The 26,031-nt window shown below is 45.6% G+C and overlaps 3 protein-coding genes across 9 annotated transcripts in view; all 3 read left to right on the forward strand.

Moving 5' to 3' along the window:
* The first annotated feature begins 2,549 nt into the window (after positions 1-2,549).
* On the forward strand, positions 2,550-10,450 carry ADAP2 (ArfGAP with dual PH domains 2). Of its 2 annotated transcripts, XM_075441275.1 has the most exons (10): positions 2,550-2,787; positions 3,764-3,894; positions 4,576-4,667; positions 4,803-4,888; positions 5,238-5,347; positions 6,023-6,169; positions 6,956-7,039; positions 7,422-7,484; positions 8,758-8,835; positions 9,447-10,450. In XM_075441275.1, the coding sequence occupies exons 1-10, from the start codon at positions 2,694-2,696 to the stop codon at positions 9,663-9,665; spliced, it is 1,104 nt and encodes a 367-aa protein (XP_075297390.1). In that variant the 5' UTR covers positions 2,550-2,693; the 3' UTR covers positions 9,666-10,450. The 2 variants fall into 2 exon arrangements, with proteins under 2 accessions (XP_075297390.1, XP_075297391.1); XM_075441276.1 differs by lacking the exon at positions 3,764-3,894 and having other exon boundaries at positions 2,706-2,787.
* A 1,275-nt stretch (positions 10,451-11,725) lies between these two features.
* RNF135 (ring finger protein 135) lies at positions 11,726-18,393 on the forward strand. 2 transcript variants are annotated; one of them, XM_075441273.1, is made up of 6 exons: positions 11,726-12,279; positions 13,170-13,256; positions 13,790-13,981; positions 15,238-15,397; positions 16,687-16,788; positions 17,661-18,393. In XM_075441273.1, the coding sequence occupies exons 1-6, from the start codon at positions 11,932-11,934 to the stop codon at positions 18,194-18,196; spliced, it is 1,425 nt and encodes a 474-aa protein (XP_075297388.1). In that variant the 5' UTR covers positions 11,726-11,931; the 3' UTR covers positions 18,197-18,393. The 2 variants fall into 2 exon arrangements, with proteins under 2 accessions (XP_075297388.1, XP_075297389.1); XM_075441274.1 differs by having other exon boundaries at positions 11,726-12,159.
* Positions 18,394-19,937: 1,544 nt separating this feature from the next.
* RHOT1 (ras homolog family member T1) overlaps positions 19,938-26,031 on the forward strand; it is a 29,279-nt gene continuing 23,185 nt past the window's right edge. For 3 of the 5 annotated variants that reach the window (XM_075440684.1, XM_075440685.1, XM_075440687.1), the window contains exons 1-2: positions 19,938-20,127; positions 23,833-23,891. In XM_075440684.1, coding sequence (XP_075296799.1) covers positions 20,091-20,127; positions 23,833-23,891 — 96 coding nt within the window. In that variant the 5' untranslated portion in view covers positions 19,938-20,090. The remainder of the gene's footprint in view (positions 20,128-23,832; positions 23,892-26,031) is intronic. The other 2 variants (XM_075440686.1, XM_075440688.1) reach the window with 2 other exon arrangements.

The following is a 26,031-nucleotide window of genomic DNA, read 5'->3' on the forward strand; positions in this document are numbered from 1 at the left end:
TATTTGAACTCTGATAAAGTAGCAACTTTACATTTTGATGCATCAAGTATGAGCAGCTAGAAGAAAGCAAGTTTCTGAGGGATGGGTCTTGAAGAGAAGAGATCGGGGGCTGGTTTTGATCAACTCAGCTTAAAAGGGAATATTTCACAAGATCCATCCTGGTACTGCAGAAGTCTTCTACCTTTGATTCAAAATGTTTTCCTGCAATAGTTTGGGCTCTGCTTAGTAGAAAACACCTTTTCTTCCAAAGCATAAAAGTCAGCTTCAGGCATCTTGAGAATGACTGAAGATACCTGGAAAGGAAGAAGACAAAACCGATGCCTGCAAAGAAAGGCAAAGAATTCAGTGAAACCAGAAGTTAAAAAAACCCTTGGAGTTTCACAATGACTCTACAGTGTATTTAAGCAGTAGTTTTTACTACATGGACAATAATTTTAAAACAAAAACCAACAAACATGTTGTTCCTGATCGCAGTCAAGTTTCAAGCTTTCCTTTTTACTGTCATTCCTGTATTGCTTTCTAGAATGCTAGTGAAGGTGGTGATGTTCTAAATCCCATGAGTAATACAGAGAAAAGCAGTTAAGCCTCAGCTGTGTTCTTGCGAGCATATAGTGTATTAATACTAATGCAAAGTAGAAGTAGGAGGATGGCAGGATCCCTTTACGAGCAAGACTATCTCAGTCTTTGTAAAAGCCCTGAGACAGGTAAAGACGCGTCTCGACACCTGAGGCTTGGGAAGGGTGTGTCCCTTGCAAGATGATGAAGACACCAAAGCTCAGCCATCCGAGTACGACACTGAAAGAAATATCAGGGGGCTTCTGACCAATGCCGGGGTTTTTGGTGGTGGGTTTACAGGTTGTCCTGAAGAGAAATAACCATTTTGCAAATGTCATACACATTCTCTTTTTTCATTTTACAGCATTTCTAAAATTTTCGCAAAAATTAAGCTAGCAAAAGAGCTTCACTCTGTGGCTTGCAAGAAAGTTATCTCTGTGTCTCCTGAAATCAGAAGCAACTCCTGAAACACACAAAGTATGTTTAGAGAGGAGACATTGTTTATTCTGCACAGGGTGTGAGGTGGAGGATTTCCACCAATCAATCACATTATTTATACAACAAAAAACATTTAAAAATTGTTAGTAACGTGTGTTACCTGTTAGCCGTACCCTCCTAACTACAATTGGTTAGTTCCCTCCCACCTCGGTTTAAAGATACAGTACTCCCAAAATTCACTAGGCATGCTCACTGGCTGAGGATCTTTGCCTGGGCCAGGGTCTCCAGCTCGGGGGGATGATTTTTAGTGTTATAATGAGGGTACTTCAACTAAGGATACATGAATTCTCAGCACTGCTGCCAAGTTTGCAGCATACATAGAACATCCTAATTAACTGTCCTTCTCAAGGTCCAGTTGCTTGTCCTCGGTTCAAGCTACCAAGTGTTTGTTTTTCTGATTATAGATGGTTTAATGTCCTCCACTTGTCAGCAATCTGCTTGGCTGAACAAGTCTGTAACCATCAGGTGTTACTTATCTGGAACACTAGCTGCTAGTTAGATACTTTTTCACTTTTATCCTTAAATTATGACCTTATTCTTTACTGTTAGTTCACTTATTAAAATATCTATGTTAGTCCCCAAGGTAAAATCAAATCTATGTTTACATCTAGCATACAACATTTCTTAAAGGGTAAGCGCTGAAAAGAGAGGTTTTCTGTAGGCAGCTGAACAACTCAACTGTTCAGATACTCTGCTGCTGTTTATTTCATGAATTCACAATATTAAAAAAGAAAAGGTACAATGCTATTTAGTGCCTAAAAAGATGGGAAAAATGTATTCAGCTGAAAGTACTGACACATCTCTAGTATAGTATTCCGTCATCTGCAAAATAAGTAACTACGCAGTGTTTTTACAAGATTACACATAATCTTTACTAAAGAATCGCATGTTATAGTGCACTACAGTAATGCAAGTTAATGATGCAAATTAAGTTCAAACCGAAACTAGTAAAATGAAAAATATTTTAATACCTCTTCATCTTTAGTTAACTGTGAAAACCTTTACCTCATCTGAAATTTCTCTTTTGCCTTGCTTTTCTCAGATGAACTGCGCGGCACCGGCTTCAGCTGCAGGAGGGACCCTGCGGCGGGGGTCGCAGCCCTGCGACGCTGGCCGCTGCCGAGGCTCCTCCCGGCCCGCGCTGAGGGGAGGGCGAGCGCCTGCCGCCGGGCTGCCAGCGGGCGCCGCCTGTCAGGCAGCAGGCCTTGTAACGTTATTTTTTTCGAGACAAACCTGAGGTGGAGCTGAGGCAAACCTGTCGGCGCGCGGGGCAGCGCTCCTCCTGCAAGCGGGACCCTCAGCGACGGCTCTTCCGAGCGGCACCGCCTCACTCGCGGGGGAGGCCCGACCCGGCTCCGCTTACTGCCGTGCAAGAAGGGACGAAGCCTTATCTCGGTGTAACGAGCGGTACTGCCGGCCCCCCGCCCTCGCAGGACCGGCGACCAGGGCGGGCTGGCCCCGCCCAGCGCCGGCGCGGAGCCGCGGGGCAGGAGGCGGCCTGAGGGGCGGCTCGGCAGCGCCTGCCGGAGCGCGGGAAGGGACGGGACGGGACGGGTCGCCCCGCGGCGCCGGGGCCGCGCTCCAGTTCCTCATTTTCCTCCCGGGACTGAGCCTCCCGCAGAGCTCCGCGCCGGGCCGCGATGATGGACCGCGACCGCAACAAGACGCTGCTGCTGGAGCTGCAGAGAGCCGCCGGGACCGGCAACGGCCGCTGCGCCGACTGCGGGGAGCCAGGTAAGGGGGCTCCGCCCGCCAGCGTCCGCGGCCCCCCGCGCCCGCCCGGCGCGTTTCTGACAGGAAAGCGGGGGGCCGGCCGGGCGCCGGCCCGTTCCCGCTCAGCCTCCCGGCGCGCCGGTCTCCGATCCGCTCCGTTCCTGCGAGCGGGGCCCGCCGTCACCGTTCGCTTCGCGTACCGCAGAGGCGGGAGCAGGCTGGTTTCCCGGGGCGGCGCGGGGGGCTGCCGCGCTCCGGGCCGGCGGGACACGGCTCTCGGCAGCTGGGCAGGGCCGGGAGCGGCGGCCGGAGCCCCGCGGGGCGAGGAGGGGACAGTGCGGGGCAGGAAGCGGCCGCCGCTTCCCCGGAGTTATTTGCAGCAGCGCACAAGGCGGGAGGGGGGCGGTGCGGGGTGGTTTGGCAGCTCGGGGAGGGGGGGGGGGGGCGGGATGTCTCTGCGCTGGGGTCGGCGCGGAGGAAGGCGCCGCACAGGTAGGCAGAGCCTGCTGAGAGCCCGCCGCGGGCTGGCACCCCGCGCTCCCGAGCCGAGAGAGCCGAGCCGGCAGCTGGGGGGAGACGGCGGGCTGAGGGCGCGGCCTGGCCCGAGTCCCCGGGACGCCTCCGAGCGCCGGGGCCGCAGCGGGAGCGGGAGCCCGGGGTGCTGGCAGTAGCGCTCGCTGTCTGCAGCATCTTTCCTTCCTTCCGCCGTTAGTCCAGCAGCAGCCTTCCGTGCAGAACTAATAACTAGCTGGGCTTTTACATCACCGCGCGGCTGCCTGCGCGGCCGCGTTCATTTGTAAAGAAACAGGCGGTGAAGGAGACTACGAAGGCAGCGGGTGCTATTCCTCTGGACGCAGTGAAGTGACAGCCATACACAGTGGAGTGGGATTTGATGTCTGACGTGTGAAGCCTGGGCTGGGCGTCAGATGTGCTTTTTTGCCTTTGCCTGTGGCTGTGCCTTCTCCCATGTATTGGTTCGTTCTCTCTTTGCGCCTAGATCCAGAGTGGGCTTCTTACAAACTTGGAATATTCATTTGTTTGAACTGCTCTGGAATCCACCGCAATCTTCCTCAAATCAGCAGGGTCAAATCCCTTCGGCTTGACTTCTGGGAGAACGATCTTATAGAGGTACAGAGGAAAACGCAGTAATTTGCTTACTTTTCTCCACGTTTCATCATAGCCTCCTCTGCCTCATAGCTTTTACATTGTCCATCATGGACAGAGGAACAAAGCCACACAGAGCCAAGTTAACTCCGTGGGTAACTTTAGGGGTGTTTTTATGATCTACTCAATCAAATTACACTGATAGGTGATCATGTTTCTGTCAGCCTGCAGTGATTTTTTTTTATAGCACGCAGTAACCTCTCCCTGTGGTTTAGAAGCCCACAGATATTTCCAGATAGTGTGTTCTGTTCCTCAGTCAATAAATATTGGTTCAACCTCTCATCTTTCAATTGAATTGTGTTAATAATATAATCACAGTTAATGTCTAGGAGGAGATGAAGGTATAGGGAGATCGTAAATATCTTTTCTTCTCATTTTCTTTTGTTCTTTTAATCAACAACCACAATCTTGTGTTCCTTCCTACCTGGCTCAGAACTGAAAATACTGAAAGAGGCTCTTCCACCTAAAAACTGCAAACTATAGTGCCAAAGGGAATTTATAAACATATGTAGAAATGCACTGAGAGTTATGGCGAGACTGAGCAAGAAGTGCAGTGCTCCCTTTGATACAAGTTTCATTTTATATTCATGACATGGTATTGATTTTGTAGTTGCACACCTAACTGTAATTTCTTTTGCATTTCAGTTTATGAAGAAGCATGGGAATCTGTGTGCCAAAGCTAAATATGAGGCAAAAGTCCCTCCCTACTATTACGTCCCTCAGTCCTGTGATTGCTTGTAAGTTAATGGTGTATTCGCTGCTGCAGACCTTTACAGCTGTTCAACTACTGCTTCCCTCTACAGGTCTCGTTGGTTGGTTGGTGAACATAGAGTAGAGGCAGATCAGCTTTTATCCATGTTTTCCTCTTTCAGGGTTTTAAGAGAGCAATGGATTAGAGCTAAATATGAGCGTGAGGAATTTGTTGCCACCCGAGTCTGCCAAGATCCTTGTTCTGCAGGTAAAAGTTAGGATTGTCAGGGAAAAAGTGTTAGCCTTAAGGCCAACAGCAGAGTGTTCTGTTTGCAGTTTTGAAGATCTTTAAGGCTGGTTTGTCATATGTGAACTGTTGGATGCGCAGGCCTTGCTTTGAGTCTAACTTTGAGAAGACGCTCCTAAGAAAAGGCACTTAGACAAGCACAAGGGTGTATTCAGATCTTACAGTTCTCTAGTTCTCCACTGATTTTTTCACATGAGCTGACAGTTCTCAGGTGGAGAAGACACTTGAAACTCTGTGCTGCATCACGGTTTAGATAGAGTCCTGCTATTATGCTGCTCTTCTCTCACACTTATCTTGGTCCGGTCTGCAGGTAGCCATGAAGGATTCCTCTGGAAGCGTGGACGGGAAAGCAGACAGTTCCAGAAGAGGCGATTTTTCCTATCAGCAAGGGAAGGGGTGTTGAAGTACTATACCAAAGAAGTGAGTTCCTCAGCCAGAGTTGGCTTTAGGTAGCTGGTCAACATCCATCCTCAGACCCTGCTCTTCACCAGCAAAAATTGGCATAAATACCTTTGTCTCTAGTTTTGCAGCCAGGCCAGCCTGTGTTTGTAGCAGCCTAGATGTTTCCCTATTAACGTATGTGGTATCTTAGGCAATTGCTCTTCTGGATTTAGCCCTTTTCCTTATCACTTATCTTAACCCTGCAGTCTCTTTTTGCTTGGTGAACAAAGGAAATGGATACTGGCAGTTGCATAGCAAGATGAAGAAGAGATCTGTTAGCAGCTGTTACTTCTTATATTACCAAAATACTCTCTCATCAACTGCTGCAGCATCATCCTCAACATGTCTCCCTTCTGTGAGAGAGTGTAGCTAAGGGTTCTCCAGCTATAAGGCTGGAGGTAAAACCCACCCCTTGCAAGTCAAACACATCCCTCTCAAAGAGCGACCCAGCATTTGTCGAGGAAAGGGAGTGACTCTTTGTAAGTGATTTTATGTAGCATGAAGTTAAAGCTTTATATTTCAGGTGTATCCACTATTCAGGTATTTTAGGATGCCTGCTTTCTCTTCAGTAGGAATCTAATTCTCATACGGCTAATCTGTCCTCCATGACCTTCCCTGAGAGCACTTGAATACAGTGATGCTTTTCATTCACAGTCCAGAGGTCCAAAAGCCATTATCAACATTGAGAATCTGAATGCAATGTTCCAGACGGAGAAAATCCAACATGCTCATGGGCTGCAGATCACGTACAACACAGATGGTCAAACAAGGAATCTTTTTGTCTATCATGAAAGTGGAAAGGTGAGTAGCATGGAGATTGTGGAATAAGTAAGATGCCTAGACGTTGGATCTATGATTCGGAAGAGATATCCTGTTTCTGCAGGGTGTGGTTCTATATGAAGTCATTACATATATAGTGACTTCTATATTCCATATATAGTCACTTTCTATATTCTACAAGTCACTGTGACTTGTAGAATACAGAAAGTTGCGGAATTTGACACTAATAACTATAACATCTTGCTGCTGTTCTGTTGAGGCATATATTCAGCTTCACACCTTGAGTAGTCTTAAGGCTTCAGTGGGGCACATATGTAAATCTCTGTAAGGTAACTGTGTAGTGGTTTTATACACTTCTGTGGTTATATTCTTTGAAGCCTTCTTGACACGCATAGAAAATATTGTTCTGCATTATTTCCAAGCAAACGATAGTTTTAAGAAGTATGTCTACAGGTTGTGTTAGATTTCTGTTTTTTCCCTTGCTGTAGTTCTCATGTCTTTCCAGGTACAAAAATTTTTAAACAATCAATAAACTGAATCAACTGAAAAAGCCTGGGTACGCAGACTTGCGTGACTGTCCATGCAGAGCACGTCTGGGACCTCCCTGTAGCGGCATTTTTATATTGTTTTGAAGGCTCAGTGTTTTACAGGTGTCTGAGACAAGTCACTGACACTCTCTGCCTCTTGGGGAGAAAGTACATCTTAACAGAGAGGTTACAAGGAAGGCAAAAGGCATGTTGCAGAGGCAGCAATCTTACTCCTCCTTGTTATTCTTGTCTTTATGTTTGTATTTGCCGTTTTCCGTAGGAGATTGTTGACTGGTTCAATGCCATTCGGGCAGCGCGTTACCATTACCTCAGAACAACCTTCCCAGCTGTCCCTGAGCCTGAGGTGAGCACTGAACAAGGCTTGAAGCGGTCTGTGTAAACATAGCATGGGAAAACTTTTTCTCCCTTCTTATGCCAGAGTCAGGTGCTCAAACAGCAGCATATGGGTCTTGGGAATGGACAGGTAGAAGGAAAGGCCACACTGGATAACATGCAAAAACGTAGTCATTATTTAAGGCCAAGAAGTCTCCGTGTGGTCCTTTTAAAGTGTAATCTTTCAGAAATTTTATGTTCCTTCTTATTTCAGACTTCCTTTTACTGAGCAGCTAAAAAAAACCCAGGCCCCAAGAGCCAAAATTTATGGTGATTAGCTTTGAAAGAAACAGAACAGAAAACCAAGCTTGAATGAGACAGACTTTATTGTGTGTGTGTTTGTGTTCTCCTAGCTCATACCTAGGATCACAAGAAATTATGTCAAAGAAGGATACATGGAGAAAACAGGACCAAAAGTAAGTGCATACTTGGCAGTACACAAACAGGATTATTCCATGTAGAGAATATTTGATGACTCTATGATGTTTACTAGTAAATGACTTGTTGAGTGAGTATATGCTTCCTGGGTTGAAAAAAGACCTTATATTCAAGCCAGTCATGTTCTTTGGGATCATGTTTTATTTTGTCTGGAAAATAAGACTGGCAAGAAGAATCCTCCTTGAAGAGTAAGCAAGATGGGTTAGCTGGAAGTGGACATGCAAAGTCCTGTTATGCAACACTGAATGGATTGCTGTATCTGCTAACTGCAGCTCTAGAACTGCAGCTCCTGCTGGAACAGAACATCACATGGTGACTCTCCTACTTCCCTGTTTCTCTTAAAGTCAGTAGCACAGAAGTCACATGTGCTTATAGCAGCAAAGTGCGATTGAGCAAATTCTCCACAGTGAAGCCTATGGTTTGGTTTGGGGTTTGTGGGAAAGTATTTGGGCCACTACTCCTTGGAACAGGAGAGGGAGATTTCAGGCTCTGCTGAGGGAGGAGATAAAGATCTGAGGTCATCTTTGAACATTGCTGCTTCTTGTTTTGTTCTCCTCTGAGGGAACCATGAGCCAAAGTCCCATTAAAAGTTCAGTGGTGAAATGCTGATACTGAATAAGCTGGGGGTTTGGCACTACATCTTCCTGCAGGTACTTGCACAGAGAATACTCACAGCTACAAGCATGAGAGATTGTGTGTTTTTCTCCTGAGGCCTAAATTCTGCTCAAACTGAAGCGAGCCCTAGAAGAGGACCCTTCAGTTCAGCACGGAGCAATGAGTAGCTCAGGGAATGGTCAGATGAGTGTCACCGATGGAATTATCACTTTTTTAAAAACCTACAATTTGTCCTTACCGTTGTGCGTCCCTCAGTGCTAGGGATATCCCCTCAAACCAAAATGTTGAAACTGATTTGCACGTTCTCCTCATTGTAGCCACTGGCCTAAGGATCGTTTTCTGCAGTGCTTTCAATTAATTCATTTGCTGCAACTTCCTTAATCCTGGTAATTCAATCACTGGTAGAACCAAACTTCCCTGCCTTCCCCAAAGGATTGTCATTGAATGCAGATCTCTAGCATGAACCTGGGGAGAAGGGAGCTGAGAGCTGCACACAGCAGTAACTCGCCTGTTGCAGGGATGAATGAAGCTGAACTCAAGCTCCAAGTCATTTGAGCAGTCCAGGGATCTGCTTTGAATAGGCCAAACTCCACTTTGGGACCTGGTCTTTAAAGAACTTCTACCATCTCCTTGCAGCAGAAGGAGGCCTTTAAGGTGCGCTGGTTCTGCCTGGATTCTCAAGAAAGGAACCTGATGTACTTTAAAAATCCCCTGGTAAGAGGAGTGTTCTTTGCTATTCCACAAGGCCCTTCATGAAGTTGGGTGGGGAAGAAGGGTCTGTTCTCATCCAGCTCTTCCAGTGGCTGTGCAGGACTGAAGCAGGCTCAGTCTCAAGAGCTCATCTCCCTTATCAGTGGGTCTCTTTGAAGCTGAGCTGTTCAGGAACTCTGGCCCTTGCAAGGGCTGTGAGGAAGATCTAAGTCTTTTAAAAGTAGCCACTACTGCCTGTAGTGGTTATAGCCCGCTCTCTCCCAGCCCTGTTGCCATTGTGCCTGTAACCGTGGGCAAGAAGAGCAATAGACCAATAACAGAGGCTTGGCAGCCCTGATACTGTGCTTCCCAGCACTGCTGTAGCCACAAGAATATCCTTCCTTGCTCCTTCTGAACACCCACCAACCAGCTCTGCAAGGGTGGGTCCATACCTCCTCCTCCCGAGAATGTCCCTGAGTGTACAAAGAGCGCCGTGTGTGTTTCTGCTGCCTGTCACCAAATCAGTGTCCCCTTCACGCATCCCCAGCCTCTGCTCCATGTCAAAGGATAGAACAGCGTCTGCTGGAGCTGCGCTATCACTGGCTAATGGCTGTCTTCTGCTTCCTTCTTTCTAGGATGCATTTGCACAGGGCCAGGTTTTTATTGGAAGGATGGATGAGGGATATGAAGTACGAGCTGGCTTGCCCCAGGGAGTCCGGGTGAAGAAGAGGAAACCAGCAATCACTGTGGTCACGCCAGTGAGAGAGTTTGTGTTTATGTGTGAGAACGACAGGGAGCAGAGGGAGTGGATAGATGCCTTAAATGGAGTCATTGCCCAGCCTTTCAGTGGTTAAGACTAGCACGAAGTTCTGGTGAACTGCACTCCTTGGGCTCTGTTCAGCACTGCTCTGTGGCCTGTTTCTGTTGGCAAGGATGGTACTCAAGGCTCTGCAGCAACTCTAGTACAAAGGGCTTCTTCCTTCAACAGGCACGGGAAGGATGGCAACAGAGGAGTAAGAGAGAGTGCAGATACTCAGAAATTGTCTGTGCCCCTGCAGAACCTTGCTTGAAGTGCCTTCTCTCATCTTACCCTTCTCTGCTTTTGAGCAGAGGAGGCTTTCCCAGCCTGATGTGGGGATGAATCATCCAGTGTTGTCTTATGGGGGGAAAAAAAAAAAGTCAGTGGAAAAAGTCTGACCCCCGCAGGGCTGGCATGCATTTCCTTGAGGACTCCTGCAGGTGCTGTTACATCAGCTCCTCCTTTTTTTGCCTTGGTCTGATGTCAGATGGACTCCTCCACATCCTGAAGGATGTGCCTGACAGTCCAGCCAGTGGCATATGTCCTGCCAGGGAATGGGGTCTTCTGTTACATCAGCACATAGGGACAGTGACCGAGAGGCAAAGATACCGTCTCCTGTCAGGAAGATGCAGGGTGTCCTGCTGGATACACCTGAGATACCAATTAATGCTGGAGTCACTGGATGTCCTTCTCAGGGGGGAGCAGAGTCGGGCAGCAACACTCTGCCTGGCTGCAGCTCCTGTCCAGATAGGGATATGGTTCTTTTCAACAGAGTGGGTTTAATGGCTTTTACAGGGTTACATTTCTGGCACAGTAAAAAAATAAAAGTCAAGTTTGAATTGTGGAGGGTACTGTAATGGAATCGCTCTAATGACAAATACTCCTGCTTTCAGCAGTCTCTGCTGTTTGACTTTTTGATGCAAATCCGGCATGTGAAGACCAATTTTTTCCAACCCGATCCCACATAGTGCCCCAGCAAACACATCGTGAGTACAGGACGAACGTACGCTGATCTGTCTCCCTGCCAAAAACCAGCTGAAGCTTAATGAGCTCGATTAGCCTGAACATTGAAAGGCAGAAACTAGTTTTAAAAGTGTAACATTCCGTGACTTGCTGGAAGACCGTGAATGAGGACCAGCGCTGGAAGTGGAGGGTGAGTGCCTCCTCGTCAGGTACCCCTGACATCCATTCTGCGCAGGAACTGGAGAAGATCTGCATTGGCTGATACAGCGCACTCAATATTTTCTTGCCTGAAGACCAAGTCTGAGATTTGGTTCTACCAAGCAGCCAGTCATTCAGATATTTAATTCTTCTTTTCAGATAGCCTTAGTTTGCAAATCAAGAGGAAGTCTTGCAGACCAAGTTTCTGGTGAGGCTTCCACCTTTAGCTGACAATTGCCAGCCGGGCTGAGATACCCGGAATAGTTCTCCTCTTCTGCAGAAATGAGGAAGTGCTGACACTTGCAGGGATTAGTGAGATTAACTGGTCCCGTCCCCCTCCAGTAGTGCAGAAGAATTGTTTGAGTTGGATCATCATTCTGCCTGTCTCGGACAGCTCACCGCCAGCCAACTCTGAGCGATCTGCAGCAGTTTCGCTTGCTGATGTGCTCCCATAAACTTGCCTGTGTTCCCTCTCTCTCCCCACGCAACCCCGTTGATTCTAGCTCACGGGCTGGTTCATCAGACCTTTTTAACAACTGAATCCTGCAGCCCTTGAAATTGATAGCAAAGAACCCTCTGGCTTGTGCAAGGAACAATGTCGGTCTTCGTTTGGTGTGACACACGTTAGTTGTTATTGTGAGATGAGCTCAGTAACCCAGGATGTCCTCAGCAGGGCTCAGCCCCTCTGGCAGCCTGAACTTCGGGCGGATGGGGCTGCCCAAGTCCTGCTCTGCTGGGTGCTCGCTCCCCGGGACGGGGCACCAGACCAGCCGTGTCAGCAGCTCTGAGGCCACCCGTTACAAAACCGGGAAATTCCCTGCAAAGATCAAATCGCGCAGATAACAGCAACTTTTCTGGAAAGTCAATAGAAGTCAAGGGCAGGTCGTGGAGAGCTCTGCGTCACGGTTCCGGCCTGCAGTCGCTCCCACCCCTCGGACAGGGTCGCCAGCCGAGGAAGGGCCGGGCCGGGGCCGGGGCCGGGCAGCCCCAGGAGAGCCCCGGGCCCGGGCCGGGCGGCGGGCCCCTCCCGGCCCAGCGCAGCGGTCTGTAACGGAGCGACCGCCGGGGCAGGGCCCTCCGGCGCACGGCGGCGGGCTGGCGGGAGGCGGCGCCCGGGGAAACGAAACCGAGCGCGGCTCGGCCCCGCCCCGGGCCGGGCCATGGCCGCCGCCGTGGACCTGGAGCGGCTGCTGGGCGCGGTGGAGCTGAGCTGCACCTGCTGCCTGCAGTACTTCACGGACCCGGTGCGGCTCTCGGGCTGCACCCACAGCTTCTGCCGGCCCTGCATCCTCGAGTACTGCAAGGGCAGGCAGCGCGCCGGCTGCCCGCTCTGCCGGGAGGGCTTCGAGCTGAAGGACCTGCGGCCCAACCGGGAGCTGGCCGCTCTGGTGAGCCTCATCCCGCAGGAGGTGAGGGAGGAGGAGCTGGGGACGCGGGACGAACCGAAGCCCTCCGCAGCTGCGCCCTGCGACCACTGCAGCTCGGCGGGGCGGCGGCTTGGGGAGCAGGTACGGCCGGAGGCAGCCCGGGGACCCTCCCCTCGCCATCCCCCCTCCTCCCGGGGCGGCCCGGGGCTCCTTCCCTCGCCACCCGCCCCCGCCCCCGGGATGGCCGGGCCCCCCCCAGCGTCACCCCCGGGACAAAGTCTGGCCGCAGTTCTCCGCACCTCAGCAGGGTGACGAGCGCGGGGACGCGGCGAGGACTGAGGGGACTTTATCTTTCTTTTCGCCCCTCCCCCCCTCCTCGCACTCCACGTGCTGATACCAGCAGTGTCGCGACAGTACCGTGTTTGCTGAGAGGCAGGTTTAGCCAAGGCAGGGGTTGGGGTGCCTGGGGGGTGCCTGGCACGCTGAGGTCCGCGCGGCTGAACTACCAGAACTGGTCGCTGTCTGTATTCAGCCGGTGTGCGACGGTAACAACTGGTGCGGGCGCTGGGTGCTCGGTGTTGCACCAGCGTAGCACTGGAGTCTCCTGACAGGACACGTAACGTTACTGTACAGTGCGACAGCTCCACCCAGCTGAATGGCACAGAATGGGACTGCTTCGTTGTCTAGAGCTCTGCTTAAAATAACTCCCAGACTTGGAGGAGATGAGAAAAATCTGTTGAACCTTCATTATTTTAGCACATATGCATTTAAAAAGTCGTCTTCAGTCTCTGCAGTTGAGCAAAGGGCTGAAGCTTGTGATTGTATTTGAACATGTAATTGATGATCGTTGCATGTTGGCTTCATTGTGACTATTACCTCTCAGAATTAATTGTGTCTTCCAAACCCCTTCTCAACCAGCCCAGTGCTTAACTGATGTCAGTGATTTAGGGATTTTTATTATCCTGCTGCTTGACCTCGTCGTGCTTTCTCTGAGGTTATGTAGATAAACAGTCCAATGTGTTGCTTTAAAGGAGGAAGAGATACGGGACATCTCCAAGCAAGTGGAAGTGACTGCAGAGACCATCCACCTCTTGGGGAAAGATCTCAGTAAAGCGAAGGTACCCACTGTACATTCGCTACCTGTGGTTAGCTTCTGTTTCCACTGCCACCTGGAGAGGTGACTGACTCCAGCATGGCCTTCCAGCCAGAGCAGGAACCTGCCTTTCTGTTTCCTTGTGTTGCTGTTGCCGATGAGAATGAGCTATGGCCCCAGCTGTACTAACTGCTGTCTTGGCTGGCACAAAGACCACTGGAGTTGTGCATTGTTGCCTTTTTCTGCCTACCCCAGGAGTAGCCTGAATGTTTCTGGAACTCTTAGATGCAAAATCCAAATCATAAAGAAGAAATATTGATCATTCCAAGTTGTCAGGCAAAGACTGCTGGCCATAAAATAGTCCAGATCCTTAACATGCCCAAAATCTCATTGCAGGTAATGCATGACAGTGCCAAGCAGATTTTATTCCTTTGAATAAAGGCAGCTGTTTCTGGTCTGCAGGGTCAGTCAAAGAGCATGTTAGAAGGTGCAGTAGGTTCTCATACTCCACGCATCTTTTCTAACAACACGGTGAACGTCATGTTTTCTGCCTTTCAGGAGTATGCATCTCAGATCAAAAGCCAGGTTATGGAAGATTTCTGTTGCATGAAGGAATATGTTGAAAGACAGGAGAGAAACACGCTGATGTTCATTGAACAAGAGCAAAAAGCAGCTGAACAGAAAATTGAAGAGACTATTCACCATCTCTGTGTTGAAGTGGACAGGCTCCTAGACATCAACGCCCAGACAGTAAGTGATGAAGTGGCAGAATATGAGTAGAAACTCTTAAGGTAAATGTCTGGGATAGCTGAACGTGTACAGAGCACCTTCAGGTCCCCGCTGCACTCTTCTCACTAGGGACAATAACACCGATCCACAGACATTGCTGTTACCAGGGAAGGTTTGGAGTAAGAAATTCAGAGGGAAAAAGTACTAAAAAAGGCATAGGTTGGGGGTGCAATTCAGAACTAGATTTGTTCCAAGGACATTGGTGAGCTGGAGTGAAGTGGGGACTACATTGCTTAAATTCAGTCCTGAATCAAATCCAAGGTTGAGATAAGATTCTTTATTATTGTTTTATTTTCCTGAATACGTATATACATGTATGTATGCAAGTTAAAGAACTCACAAAGTTATTAAGTACTTTCTAAAAACTTTCTTGGGGAAAATAGGTCAAGAGCTCTCAAAAGAGGCAGTTAAAGCACTTTGAATTCTGCAGAGCCCATTTTGATGTTGAAAACAACAATTCCAATGATGCAAATTAGCTAGCAGGGATTTGGAGTGGGGCTCAGTGGGTGTGACGGTGACAGAGGCAGAAGGGGGCTTCCAGGGCCAAGGCGTGGTGGTCTGCACTGGAATTCAGCTGATGTAGCTATGTATTTATGTCTGATCCAGAGTCCCGTTGTAGGCAATGAGAAATGGGTATTTTCAGAGTGTGAGTCATCTGGCCTACTTGAGACACCTACCTGCGGATGAGATTAATCGTCTTCAGACATCTTCTTTCCACAGACTGTAAAGGCAGACTAAGAGAACAAGCTGAGATGTAGAATTCCACAACTTCTAAATTTAGGCAAATGAAGCTTACCCTTTCGTGGGTATTTTATGCTACATCTCATACTAATACGTTTTAAAGCTTTTGGTTTGGGTTCTAGAACACAAAGAAAGTTTAAAAAGAGAACGTTTGTGTGTACATGTATACTTAAGGAAATTGTAATATATGTATATGTATATATATATAAAAGGAAAATTAGTCCTATTCTCAGTTTTCTTGGGGAAAACAAATTATTTTTTATTAAGAATAAGCTATACTTTCATATTTTCGGTAAGATTTCAGGTTAGTTCTCTCGGATAACTATCCTACAAAGGAAGCTCTCAATACAAAGAATAAGATTTTAGAGAGATCGTGGCTGGTTTTCCATTCTGGCTTTATGATATAATCTGGTATGCTAGATGAAATAATTGCTATTGTTTACATTTTCCCCTTGATTCTTTTATGTCATTATTAGGGTAACTTACCTGAGAGACATAGTTACAGAGGCTCACCTTCAGCAATGAGTAAAATTACACTTGATGAGAAGCTTAATGTTGTCAAAACTGCTGTAAAAGATCTTAAGAGAAAGTTGGAAATTTTACTTTTGGAGATGTACGCTCGGCAGTTCCCACTAGGTGAGTTTTCCTTATTTTGAAATCTCTTTTTTAGAGGATCTAGCAGGGTCCCGCATGTGACCCGCCTCAACTCAGTTCCTTGCATAGCGAGGTTGGACTGCTGTAATTTGGCACTACTTTTACCCCACAGTGAAGATTTGAATGAAAGAATCATTCTTATAAACAGGTAGGTCTGCAGCTTTGGAAACCAAACAGAGAACTTCAGAGAAAACAGGTGTGCATGTGTGTGATTATTATAAAACCCCCTGCAGTTTCGGAGACAACATGAACTACTTTATACTTCTTTCATGAGAGCCCAAAAGAAAAAAACTGACTGACATGCAGATGAGTAATGGAGAATGAAATATAATCCATTTAAATAGGTTTTTTTTCTAAATATAGAGGAATGTAACAGTGAAGACTTTGCTAAGAGCAGACATAAAATTCCCTCCCGCTGAAAGCTGTGTCTAAGCAAAGGCCTTTGCTATGGAGTTCTCCTCCCAGCACTGTGTCTCTGCTGTAGAAAGACCACTGAGTGGTTTTGAGAGCAGCCTAAGACTGACCTAAACCCCCACTGCCACTGAGGGGCAATCCTCCCCTTCCCATCCTTTCCAGAACTACCCACACTGGTTCTCAAAAACCCCAGATACTTAGTCATATTTTCACCTCAGGGTTTTTCTTTTCTCTCGATCGTTTCAGCAACTGAGTTTACAGCTTTGCTCCATGATCATTTTTAGTAGCAAAACCGAGGAATCAGCAGGCAGAGGTGTGGGGCAGGAGCTTTTAAGGATGGCTTTCGTGATGATGTATTATTTAGCTATACTGGAAAGTGTCTGCAAATGAGTCCTGTGAATATGCACTACAATGTAACAGAAAATTAGAAACGGCTCTTAAAGCTGTAAGGCTGAATGTCGGGCTTTTTGGTCAGCAGGTAAAGTAAAAAATTACTTTGCACGTGCATGTCATAAGCACAAGTAACACAAGAAACACATGATACTCGGAATAAAAATAAGAACACCGTGAACACTTTTATGACAGAAACTGGCTTGTCTCCATAGAAAGATCCAGCTGCTTTACCCATCCAGCTTTTCTGACTGCTCCATTCTGACCACACTTAGGGCAGCAGCGTGCATTTTTGGAGAAAAATGTTTGCCTACACATCCTTTGATAATTTATATGATAAAAAAAGCAACTATTTGTTTTGTACTATAACTACCAGCTAGTTTTATTTTATGTGTGTTTTCCTTTAGGAGCATAAATACTTCACATTTTGAAGAAGTGCCTTAACACTTTAATTTTTTCATATTTAGTGCAACCTCCAGACTTTCATCAGGAGACGGATCTCTGCTCATTATCTCCAGAGTCTGCAGCTAAAAATCCAGAACCAATGATTTCAAGCCAGTTTTCTCAGTGTAAGTATGCAAGCTGGTGTGACTTTTCAATAACAAATTCAAGTGACTGTAAGCCTCTGAATTTTCTGAAGAAAACTGTCCTTACAAACATCAGCAGGAGATCTGGCTGTTTACCTCATGCATAGAAACACAGTGAAGTTACCACGAATTAACCAGTTACTGCAGCATGACGCAATACTATACCTGACTGCATATGCAAAACAAAAAGGATAAGAAATCTGTTTCGTGGAGGTATATAAGCTGTGCTGTAGCTTGTGCTGGCTGCAGAGTCTGAGCTGGTGTACAGGCAGTTATCACACCTTACTGATCTTTACTGTGTTAAGCTGTAAGGACTCCGTTTGTTGTCTGAATTCTGCATCATTTTTACGGAAATGTTTACACAGTCAACACACAGTACTACAGCTGTAGCTTAAAACACAAAACAAATGTTTTTGCTGATAAAATATGCAAGAACATGTCCCAGTGAACAGATGACTATGCAAGTTCTATTAAGGTAAGCATCCCATTTATTATTGGCAAAAGGGTAATTTTTTATGAGATTGTGGTTAGTAATAAGACCCATCCTGTAGGGTGCCAAGCACCTTGACCTTTCCACTGGAGTGCAGGAGTCTCTCATACCTGTTTACTCATGCGTGCCTGTTAAATGATTCAGTATGCACTGGGCTCAAGATACAGTCATTAGTGTTTGTTTGAGGATTCGTGGTGATTTTCAGGATTGAACTTTGATTAAGGTTTGTTGTATGATCATTGGTTTTCATTTCTGTTCTTGAGTAGGGACGCACATCCCGTGTGATTTAAGATGCATGTAAATACTAAGGTGATCTGTCTTCCTGAAGCCTGCAGGTGAGAATATCTTCCTTTCTCTCTTTTAGGGGCAGAGGATGTGACTTTTGATCTCAGAAGAGTATATGAGCGCTTAGCAATCACAGACCAGAACAGGAAGGTAATGGTTTGCAGCTACTCGACTGATTATGGACCATCACCCAACAGATTCTGCATCAGCCAAGTGATGTGTTCACAGAGCTTCTGTACTGGGAGCCACTACTGGGAAGTGCTTACCAAGGACAGTGATGGATGGGCTGTTGGAGTTGCTCACGAAATGATTGGTAAAAGGGACAAATTAGGAAGAACAGAGCATTCCTGGTGTGTAGAATGGCTAGGTCCCAAAAAGCAGCTGTCAGCATGGCATAGGGATCAAGAAATGTTGTTACATGAGGATAAACCATTGAAGGTTGGAGTTTTCCTGGAGCTACAAAAGAAGACCGTGTCATTTTACTCCATCACTGACAAAGAAACGCTTTTGCATGCATTTGAAATCAATACTTCAAATCCTCTTTACCCTGCTTTTTGGCTGTATAGTCTAGAAAAAAATGGATCTTTAACTATAAGTCACACAAACAGGAGGTAGAGCCTGTTCAGAAAAGTGAGAATTTGGGCTATGACTGCAGAGCTTCCATGTAAGCTTCAGTACTTAGCACAGGAAATTACCAAGGAGTGTATAGCTACTAAGGCTTTCCTGGAAATGAGCAACTGATATTTTGCTTTTCTTCATGCTGTGCTCTGATCTAGCCATACTTCATTAAAACAATTCCAGTGAACGCTAAAGGTAGTAACCATCCCTGTGGGAGTGAGGTGGATTTTCTTAAACAGCTTTAAATAGTCCCAGGATATTCCTAGGAAGGAGTGCACCAAGGAGGCTCTGAGGTTGGGCATAGGCCCTTCCCCTGGACCTCATTTTCCTATATAGATCCAAAAATTATACAGGAACAGACGATGCCATTTCATTCTGTCAAGTGAGCTTTCTTTAGAAACATCTGATTGTGGAAGGAATGCTCAGAGTGTAAGAATGTTACTGATCTCATGCATGAAAATGTTTCAGAAGATACTAAATTATAGGAAATAGGCTTTGTATTTGAGGACCTGACACTTCAGCGAGGTCTCCCAGGAGGACGTCCTGTCACACTGGCGCCGTGTCTTGTTTTAGTCTTACCCAGGCAAAAGGGGTGTCAGTCCTGCTGGCGGTGTGACCATGGGAATGGTTTCGGAAGCAGATGTTTTCACATGTATTTGTACCAGTTAAGAAATTGTGTGGTCACTTTATTGCTCTTTTAAAGAGACAATGAACAGGACTGTGTCATGGAAAGGACCATCTTTTCTTGCCAGGGAGCCTGAGGGAACAAGAGGTTCTGTGAGTTTCCCTGCCAGCGTACAGGCAGCGTCCCTGTCCTTGTTTGTCACATCTTTCTAGCTGTTGGGAGGTCCCTGTTGCTCGTGTGAGGTGAAGGGGCTGGAGCTGAGATCCTACAAAACCTCTCGACAGCTGAATTTCTGAGAGGACCACTGCTTCATGCAGGCCAACTGAAAACAGAGTTCCTAAGAAGGAAAAGCTTTTTTTCAGGAAGACAGTGGCATTCCAGAATGAACAAAACAGTAAGTTTAATGTGAATAAAGCATATGGGATTCAACTAGCTCATTGAGCCAAATGGAGCTCCATGGCTTTTAAAGTCATTGACAGAGCTGCTGGTCATCTCCAAGGTTACTCTTATTTGAACACTCTGAAAGCACTTTGGACTAAATACACATTTGAAGGATCCCAGGGGTGTGCGGATCAGCTTCTCCAGGACCGGAGCATAGCTCGCTCTCAGTGTTGCCAACCATGTAATGCATAGCTAACGCCGCTGCCTCTTGCTAGGACTGAGGTGACCTTTCCTGGTCTACCTGGAAAAAACAGCAACAGCACGATGAACTCACTGGGCGCCTCGAATTTTCCTCATACAAGTTGTGCCACACCACCCAGGAGCAGCAGTTTGTTATGATTTGATCATAAATTACCACACAATTTGAAAGGGAGCGCGTTGCCTCCCTTTTGGTGCGTTCCTGCGCGCCAGACGTGCTCCCTTGGCTGGCGCACCACCGCAGCCAGCGCCGTTTCGTTACGGTGCGTGAGATCTGCACCATGGCTCCTCGGCGGCAGGAGGCTGAGGAGGCTGAGTCTCCGTCCCGGGGCGGCCCCGGGCAGAAGCCCCCCGCAGAGGGGCACAGGCGCCCAGAGCCCATCTCCCGCCCGCGCTCTGAGAGACGGCGGCGCCAGCCGCCTGAGGGCGGCGCGCGGCCTGCAGCGCCCCGCGCAGCCGCACGGGCCGCCGCTACCGAGCCTGTCCCTCGCGAGCCGCCGTCGGCTGCCCGCTTCGCGCCGGGGAGGAGGCGGCGTGAGGGGATCCCAGGCCGCAGCGGCTCCGCTTCCCCCGCTGAGCCCGATGTGAGCCCCCACCCCCCCAGCGCCGGGGAGAGGGAGCGGGGCCATGAAGAAGGACGTGAGGATCCTGCTGGTGGGAGAGCGTGAGTGCGGGAGGGGCCGGGGCAGGGCGGGGGCCGCGGCTGTGGGGCAGGGCGGGGGCCGCGGGGCGGAGGGAGAGCCGGTGTCGCCATGCCGCCGGCTGTCAGCTCGCCCTGGTGCTGCGGGGCGGGGGGGACCCTCCTCCCTGCCCGGCCTGCTTCGCCTGGGCCCTGCGCGGCGGGTCGGGCGCGCCGGGACCGCTCCGTGCCTGGGCGCGCCGGCGGGCCCGGGAGCCTCTGCGGGCGCTCGGCCGGCGGCTGCCGGCTCCTCGCGTCGCTGGGCCGGGTACCAGGCTGACAGTGTGGAACTCAGTTGGCGGAGTGGGCCACCTTGGAGACGAAACTGGGGTGAAATTCTTGCCCTGTGTTTGGGCACGTCCTGTTCAAACTTTTTTTTTTAAGTGGAAACCAGACGTAAATTTGTTCTTATTTACTGAGTTTGGAAATCAGCGGCCAGGTGTGCTCCAGGCGGTCATCAGTCGGGCGCTGTGAGTTGGTGGCTAGGACAGGGCTAGGGAGCCAGATCCCTGCTTCTGCCATTAACTTGCTGTATGACCTTGGACAAACAGCACGGGCCTACACGCGTGCCAGAGTTGCAGTGGGTCTGTGTTTTCTCGTATGTTCCTAAAATTATGTGCGGATGTTCACACTTAGGTACCCAGACAAGCAGCTGGGCTTCCAAAGACGCAGCTTCTTACTGACGTAAATAGCAACAAGGAGGTTCTGTTTTGTTAGTTTGCAACGTGCTCTTAAGTTCCTCCCAAGAAAAGAATACAGAGTAATTACCAAGTGTTATTAGTAAAATTACTTAATTATGCTAAGAACGTAGTACTGCTAACAAAGCTTTCCTGAGGGTTGAATGTCTCATGTATTTATAGGACAATTTATGCAGTTAATTCGTAGCGCAGGTTGGCTCTGTTTGTGCTGCCTAAAAAGGTCCTCCGTGACCTCTTTAGAGAGGAATCTTCAGGGAAATGGTACTACGGAGAAAGAGTTAACTCATTAAGCTTGTATTTGGCTGGTTTTACAAGATTCTGTTTAGAAATATATTTGTGTATTTGAATACACAGTTGAATTCCTTTTCAGAATGTATGTAGAATTTACCTTTATTTCTCTGGCAATGGCGTGTCCTGAACTGGCTCTGTACCCTGGTTTCAGTACAGGTGTAACAGGTGCTTTGATTTGGCAATGAGGTTCACAATGTGATACAATGTTCAATGGAAAATTTCAAAGATACAGGTTGTTAAATATAGCAACATATATACGTGGCGCACATAAGATGGTGAGCATCTTTATATTTTTATTGGAATTGTAATGAACAGAAGGGAGAAATTTGTTTTACGAGTTGGTAACGCTTGTCAGTTACACAGAGCATTCTTTTGTATAAGTCTTTTACATATATTTGTTAGTCTGAAACCACATGTTAGTCTAGACCATGTAATACTTGTTAGAGCATAACAGCAGACCGTCAGGTTCAGACTCTGAAATACTATGTGAAGCAGCTTTTTTTGTACGCCTATTCCAAAGCACAGCCCTTTTCATGTCCAGTGGTCTACGTTTTAGATTGAAGGTTGTTTTATTTCTAGTATCCACAGTGCAAACAGAAATTTGTGGTAGCCCATACTTTTAAGAATGTGTTTTATCATGTTATTTTATGCAAGTGACATAGAAGGCTTATATAGGAGGAAAAGAGTTAATTATCACAAAGTGCTGTGCCATTTTCTTCATCCTAGTCAGCCGATATTGTTTAGGCTGTTATTTCTAAGACTATAAACAGAACTGGAAAGACAAATGGTTGACCTAGATTGAAGCAAAATAAACCAAATCTCTACACTTCAACCTATGGATTTTTGTAAAAACAACTCTAGAACACTAGGAAGTGGATCAGAAGCTTACAAATACTGAACATCTGCACTGTCAGTCTGTAACCTTCTATTTTCTGTCATATAACATTAATGAAATGAGTTTCTATATATCGAAGCCAACATGTTTTGTCACCATTCCAAATTAAAGCTGATTTGGTCAGATGCAAAATATGCTGCACCATTTTCAGTCATTACCTAATAACGTTACTTGCCTATCAGGAAAGTACTTATCTATGGAAATAGGAGAGCTTTTAAAGTTCTTTTGATTCCATCAGGATGTAACTTAAGACGTAGTTTATGCAGGAGGACACCTGGCAGTGTAAATTACAGTTTTAGCTCATATGAGTATCTTCGAAGAAAACGCAACCATATTGCTGTTAAGAAACCCGCATCTTGGTGCTCTCTGGCTAATACCACTAGTGAAAAATTTGCAGCTGTTCTCCCTAAGGAAAGCAAAAGTCTTCCTCCGCAGGATAAGTTTTTCTTTGCTTTTCATAATTTTATAATAACTACTCTTTAATTTACCGTGATGAAGAGAGGTTTTTATTTCTGAATGTCAGACATCCCTTTGTTACTATACCAGAAATGGACCCGGGTAAGTTGAATGTGCTTTGACTAGATCAGCAGCTCAGTAATACCATTTTCTGCACAAGAACAATCAGTCTCACAATTTAATCTCTTCCTCTTCCTCCCATATTCAAAATTCTATACAATTAAATTGACAAGTGTAAATGCAGTGATATCAGCAAAACAACTTCTGTCCATTAGTGGCACATATATTGTTCTCAGTAGGATCAGTGATGCAGACTCTGACTAGTTGTGAGCAATGTCTTGGTTGGTAAAACAAGCATGCTAGCGAAGATGCTGTACATCCAGGATGAAATAGTTTTTTGCTTGAATTGAGGGCTGTCAGAAATACACAAACCCAGATAATTTTTGTACCTGAACATTTAGGGTTTTGAGAAATGTCTCAAAACCAAATAAAGCAGTAATAGTCTTTGAAGGCTTTCAAAGGAACAGGAAGTTGACAGATGAAGGTAGGTAGAGAGAGGGGAACCCTGAGGAAAGTTACCAGCGCTTAATTTTAAAAGGTCACATTAAAGATTCTCAAACCCAGACAATCCAACTGTGATATCAGAAGCCTGAAATTTGCAGATAAACAGAGTCATTTATTTGATTCAGTAGAGTTGAATATTGAAGCAGAGATTATAATCTTCTTGGATTAAAAAAACACTGACTTTAGAAGGGTTGGCGGTTTGCGTTTTTTTCACTTTTTGTGGGAGTCAGTTTATTTATATCAAGGAGATTATGCTCTTGCACTTTCGAAGTAGTCAAACTAGTTCATGGAGACTTTGTTCATGGATGATAGAGCCAGGTCTTCTTGTCCAGCTCTTATCCTTGGGAGTTTAGTACTGAAGCGCAATCATCATATCCAGATACTATAAAAATAGTTAATTCCTAAATTCCTTTCTATGTACTTTCTTTGTTTCTGTTTATGAAGTTGAATTAATGCGTTTCTAGTTGTTTTGAATTTTTGTTTGTTTGCTTAAGTGTTCTATGTTAAGGTTAAAACCTGCAAATTCTTTTGTGTAAGACAGAGTAGAATTTGATTCCCTTCTGGATGAAATGCAGAAGTGTGAAATGGATCCTAAGGTTTTTTCAATACAAGAATTATGAGAAAACTGCTGTCATCCATATTTAGTATGTTTAAGCAACAGATAAAAAGCCTTTAACATGGTCAGTTGGAAAATGTTTTTAAAATACTTCCAGTTTTAAGATGGAATGCAACTACTGAGTGTAACAAAATCAAATTATCTAATCTCTGTTTTTAATGCTTTTGCAGCCAGAGTTGGGAAGACATCGCTAATTATGTCTCTTGTCAGCGAAGAATTTCCAGAAGAGGTAGAGCACCCTTATTGGTTGTCTATGTTTTATTTCTATCCTGTTGTATAATTTTTTTTTCAAAGAGTAAGTTAAGGCTCTGCTTTAAAATAAGGTTTCCTGTTTAGAAAAAAAATTAAGTCTAAAACTGCAATGATGACTTCTGGAAGAGTGATGTAGGTAAAATACCTCTCTGTGGGAAGATTAGGAATTTAAGTTTTGTCTAAGTTCCTTTCTTGTTTTTCACATGATTAATTAAACTAATTTTTTAACATCTGAGGAGTGTTAGGGGTTTTTTTAAGCAGTTGAAACTGGTCATAACTGGCAGCGTATTTCAACATTAGAGACTCATACATGGGAAGGTGCTGAGAGAGGCAAAACCCTCAATTTTTTTGGAGTGTTGTATTTAAAGAGCAAGTAGATTGAAAAATGGATGAGAATGAGGAATTAAAAAGCCATGTTGTATAACTTAGCCATTTTTTGTAACTAAGCGAGACATGGCCTGTATTTCTATTTTTGAAGAATATTTTCCTGACTTTTTTGAAGTAAAAAATGCCAAAAACTTACTGCTTGTTTTCCAGAATAGAAGTAAAGCTACTCCTATGTTTTATTCCTTTAAAAAAGGAACATATAGTTTTCTTTATACCATGAAAAGAACTGCAGCTGCTGCAAATAGTTAAACTTTTTACATATAAACATGAATGTTTATTTCTTCTGATCACAAGTCTTAAAATAGACATCATGTGCTCCTCTTTGAATCTACACAGCGCTGTGTTTAATGCAAATCAGTAGGTTACCACAGTTCATGAGTCAAGATTAGATTGTTAACGTAAATGAATTTAGTTCCCAGCCCTGCAGGTAGAAAGGAGCTCCGGTTTCTGTTTGTTCTTAAACTGCTCAGGGACCCATTCCTCTGACAGGTTGGTTGTTGATGTATTTAATGAATTGTAGGCCTCTGTTCACTTCTCAGCTTCTTCCTGCTGTATAATCTAGAATATTTCTCTTCATTCATGTCAAGAGAAAAAAGCATTATTTATATATAAAACAAAATCTGCCTGAAATTACATAAATAACTTCTAAAGAAATACTGCATCCTATATGAACTGCTGAAAGAGACATGTAGAATTCCTGCAGGTCAGTCGTGCAGATCGGAGCCGTATGGGTGTGTGTGACAGACATTTCAGACTTTGAAATAGTTTTTAATACACTGGGTATTATCAGTAATTATTCTTGATGAAGATATAAGTAGAGCCTGAAGCTTTACAAAGAGCCATTCTTCTGGTGATGGTCTTTTTACCTTTTTTTTTGTTAAAACAAAAGCATCATGAAAGTTAAGTGTCAGCAGGTAAAAGGCAATAAATAGCTATGCAGGAGCTTTTCTCTGAAAAAAAAGACCAGCAGTCGTAACTAGTTTACAGTATTTTGCAGAACACACTTTTTATTAGTATCATATTTTGCTTTGCAGGTGTTTCTGAACTTGATGTTTAGCACTCTATCAGAAGCAAGGAAGTTGTCGGGTTATGATTGTCTAAAAATTGAGACTTGTATTTTGTCTGTCCTGCTTGTTTGCTGTATCTTGAATTTTTTTTTTTAACAACTCATGGACTGTTTGCAGGGGTAGTTCTTGTGCTGATTTTACCGGGAGTAGCATCAGGATATCTTGTGCAGGAATTAAAATGTTTAAACATAAATTAAACAGTATTTTATTTGTCAGTAATGGCATGATAACTCTGATGTTACTCTCATGCTAAAGAATGTGTAGCCTTTTGAAGTAATTGGTTGAATTTGGTAACCTCCCAAATTTCAGAATTTTTATTTATATGACATTTTTGTTTAAAGTAAACTGCAATTCAGGTTTTGTTTATAGTTTTCACTATTATGGGAGTTCTGTATAGGTGGTTGGATACAGTGGATTTGAGTTCTATAGAATTTATTGAATCCCTTAACAACATTGCTTTCTTGCAAAGCATACAAGAAGTTCCTGATTCAGTAAGTAGACTATTAATAAAGAATGAGAAAGTAGCAGTGGCTTTCAGTACATTGCAAAAAACACCCAACCCAAAAGTACTTGAAATACTAATAAGTTGTTCTATTTAAAGCTGACTAATTGGCAGGTATATTATAGTGTATGACTTTTTTTGACCATCTGGATTTTCTGGAT

The sequence above is a fragment of the Opisthocomus hoazin genome, chromosome 21 (genome assembly GCF_030867145.1).
Source record: "Opisthocomus hoazin isolate bOpiHoa1 chromosome 21, bOpiHoa1.hap1, whole genome shotgun sequence".
Lineage (NCBI taxonomy): Eukaryota > Metazoa > Chordata > Aves > Opisthocomiformes > Opisthocomidae > Opisthocomus > Opisthocomus hoazin.

Coding starts and splice junctions, on each gene's coding strand:
- ADAP2 (XM_075441275.1), top strand. CDS start 2,694: ATGATGGACCGCGACCGCAACAAGACGCTGCTGCTGGAGCTGCAGAGA. Junction 2,788..3,763: donor CGCCGACTGCGGGGAGCCAG/GTAAGGGGGCTC, acceptor CTTTGCGCCTAG/ATCCAGAGTGGGCTTCTTAC. Junction 7,040..7,421: donor CAGCTGTCCCTGAGCCTGAG/GTGAGCACTGAA, acceptor GTGTTCTCCTAG/CTCATACCTAGGATCACAAG.
- RNF135 (XM_075441273.1), top strand. CDS start 11,932: ATGGCCGCCGCCGTGGACCTGGAGCGGCTGCTGGGCGCGGTGGAGCTG. Junction 12,280..13,169: donor GGCGGCGGCTTGGGGAGCAG/GTACGGCCGGAG, acceptor GTTGCTTTAAAG/GAGGAAGAGATACGGGACAT. Junction 15,398..16,686: donor CGCTCGGCAGTTCCCACTAG/GTGAGTTTTCCT, acceptor TTTCATATTTAG/TGCAACCTCCAGACTTTCAT.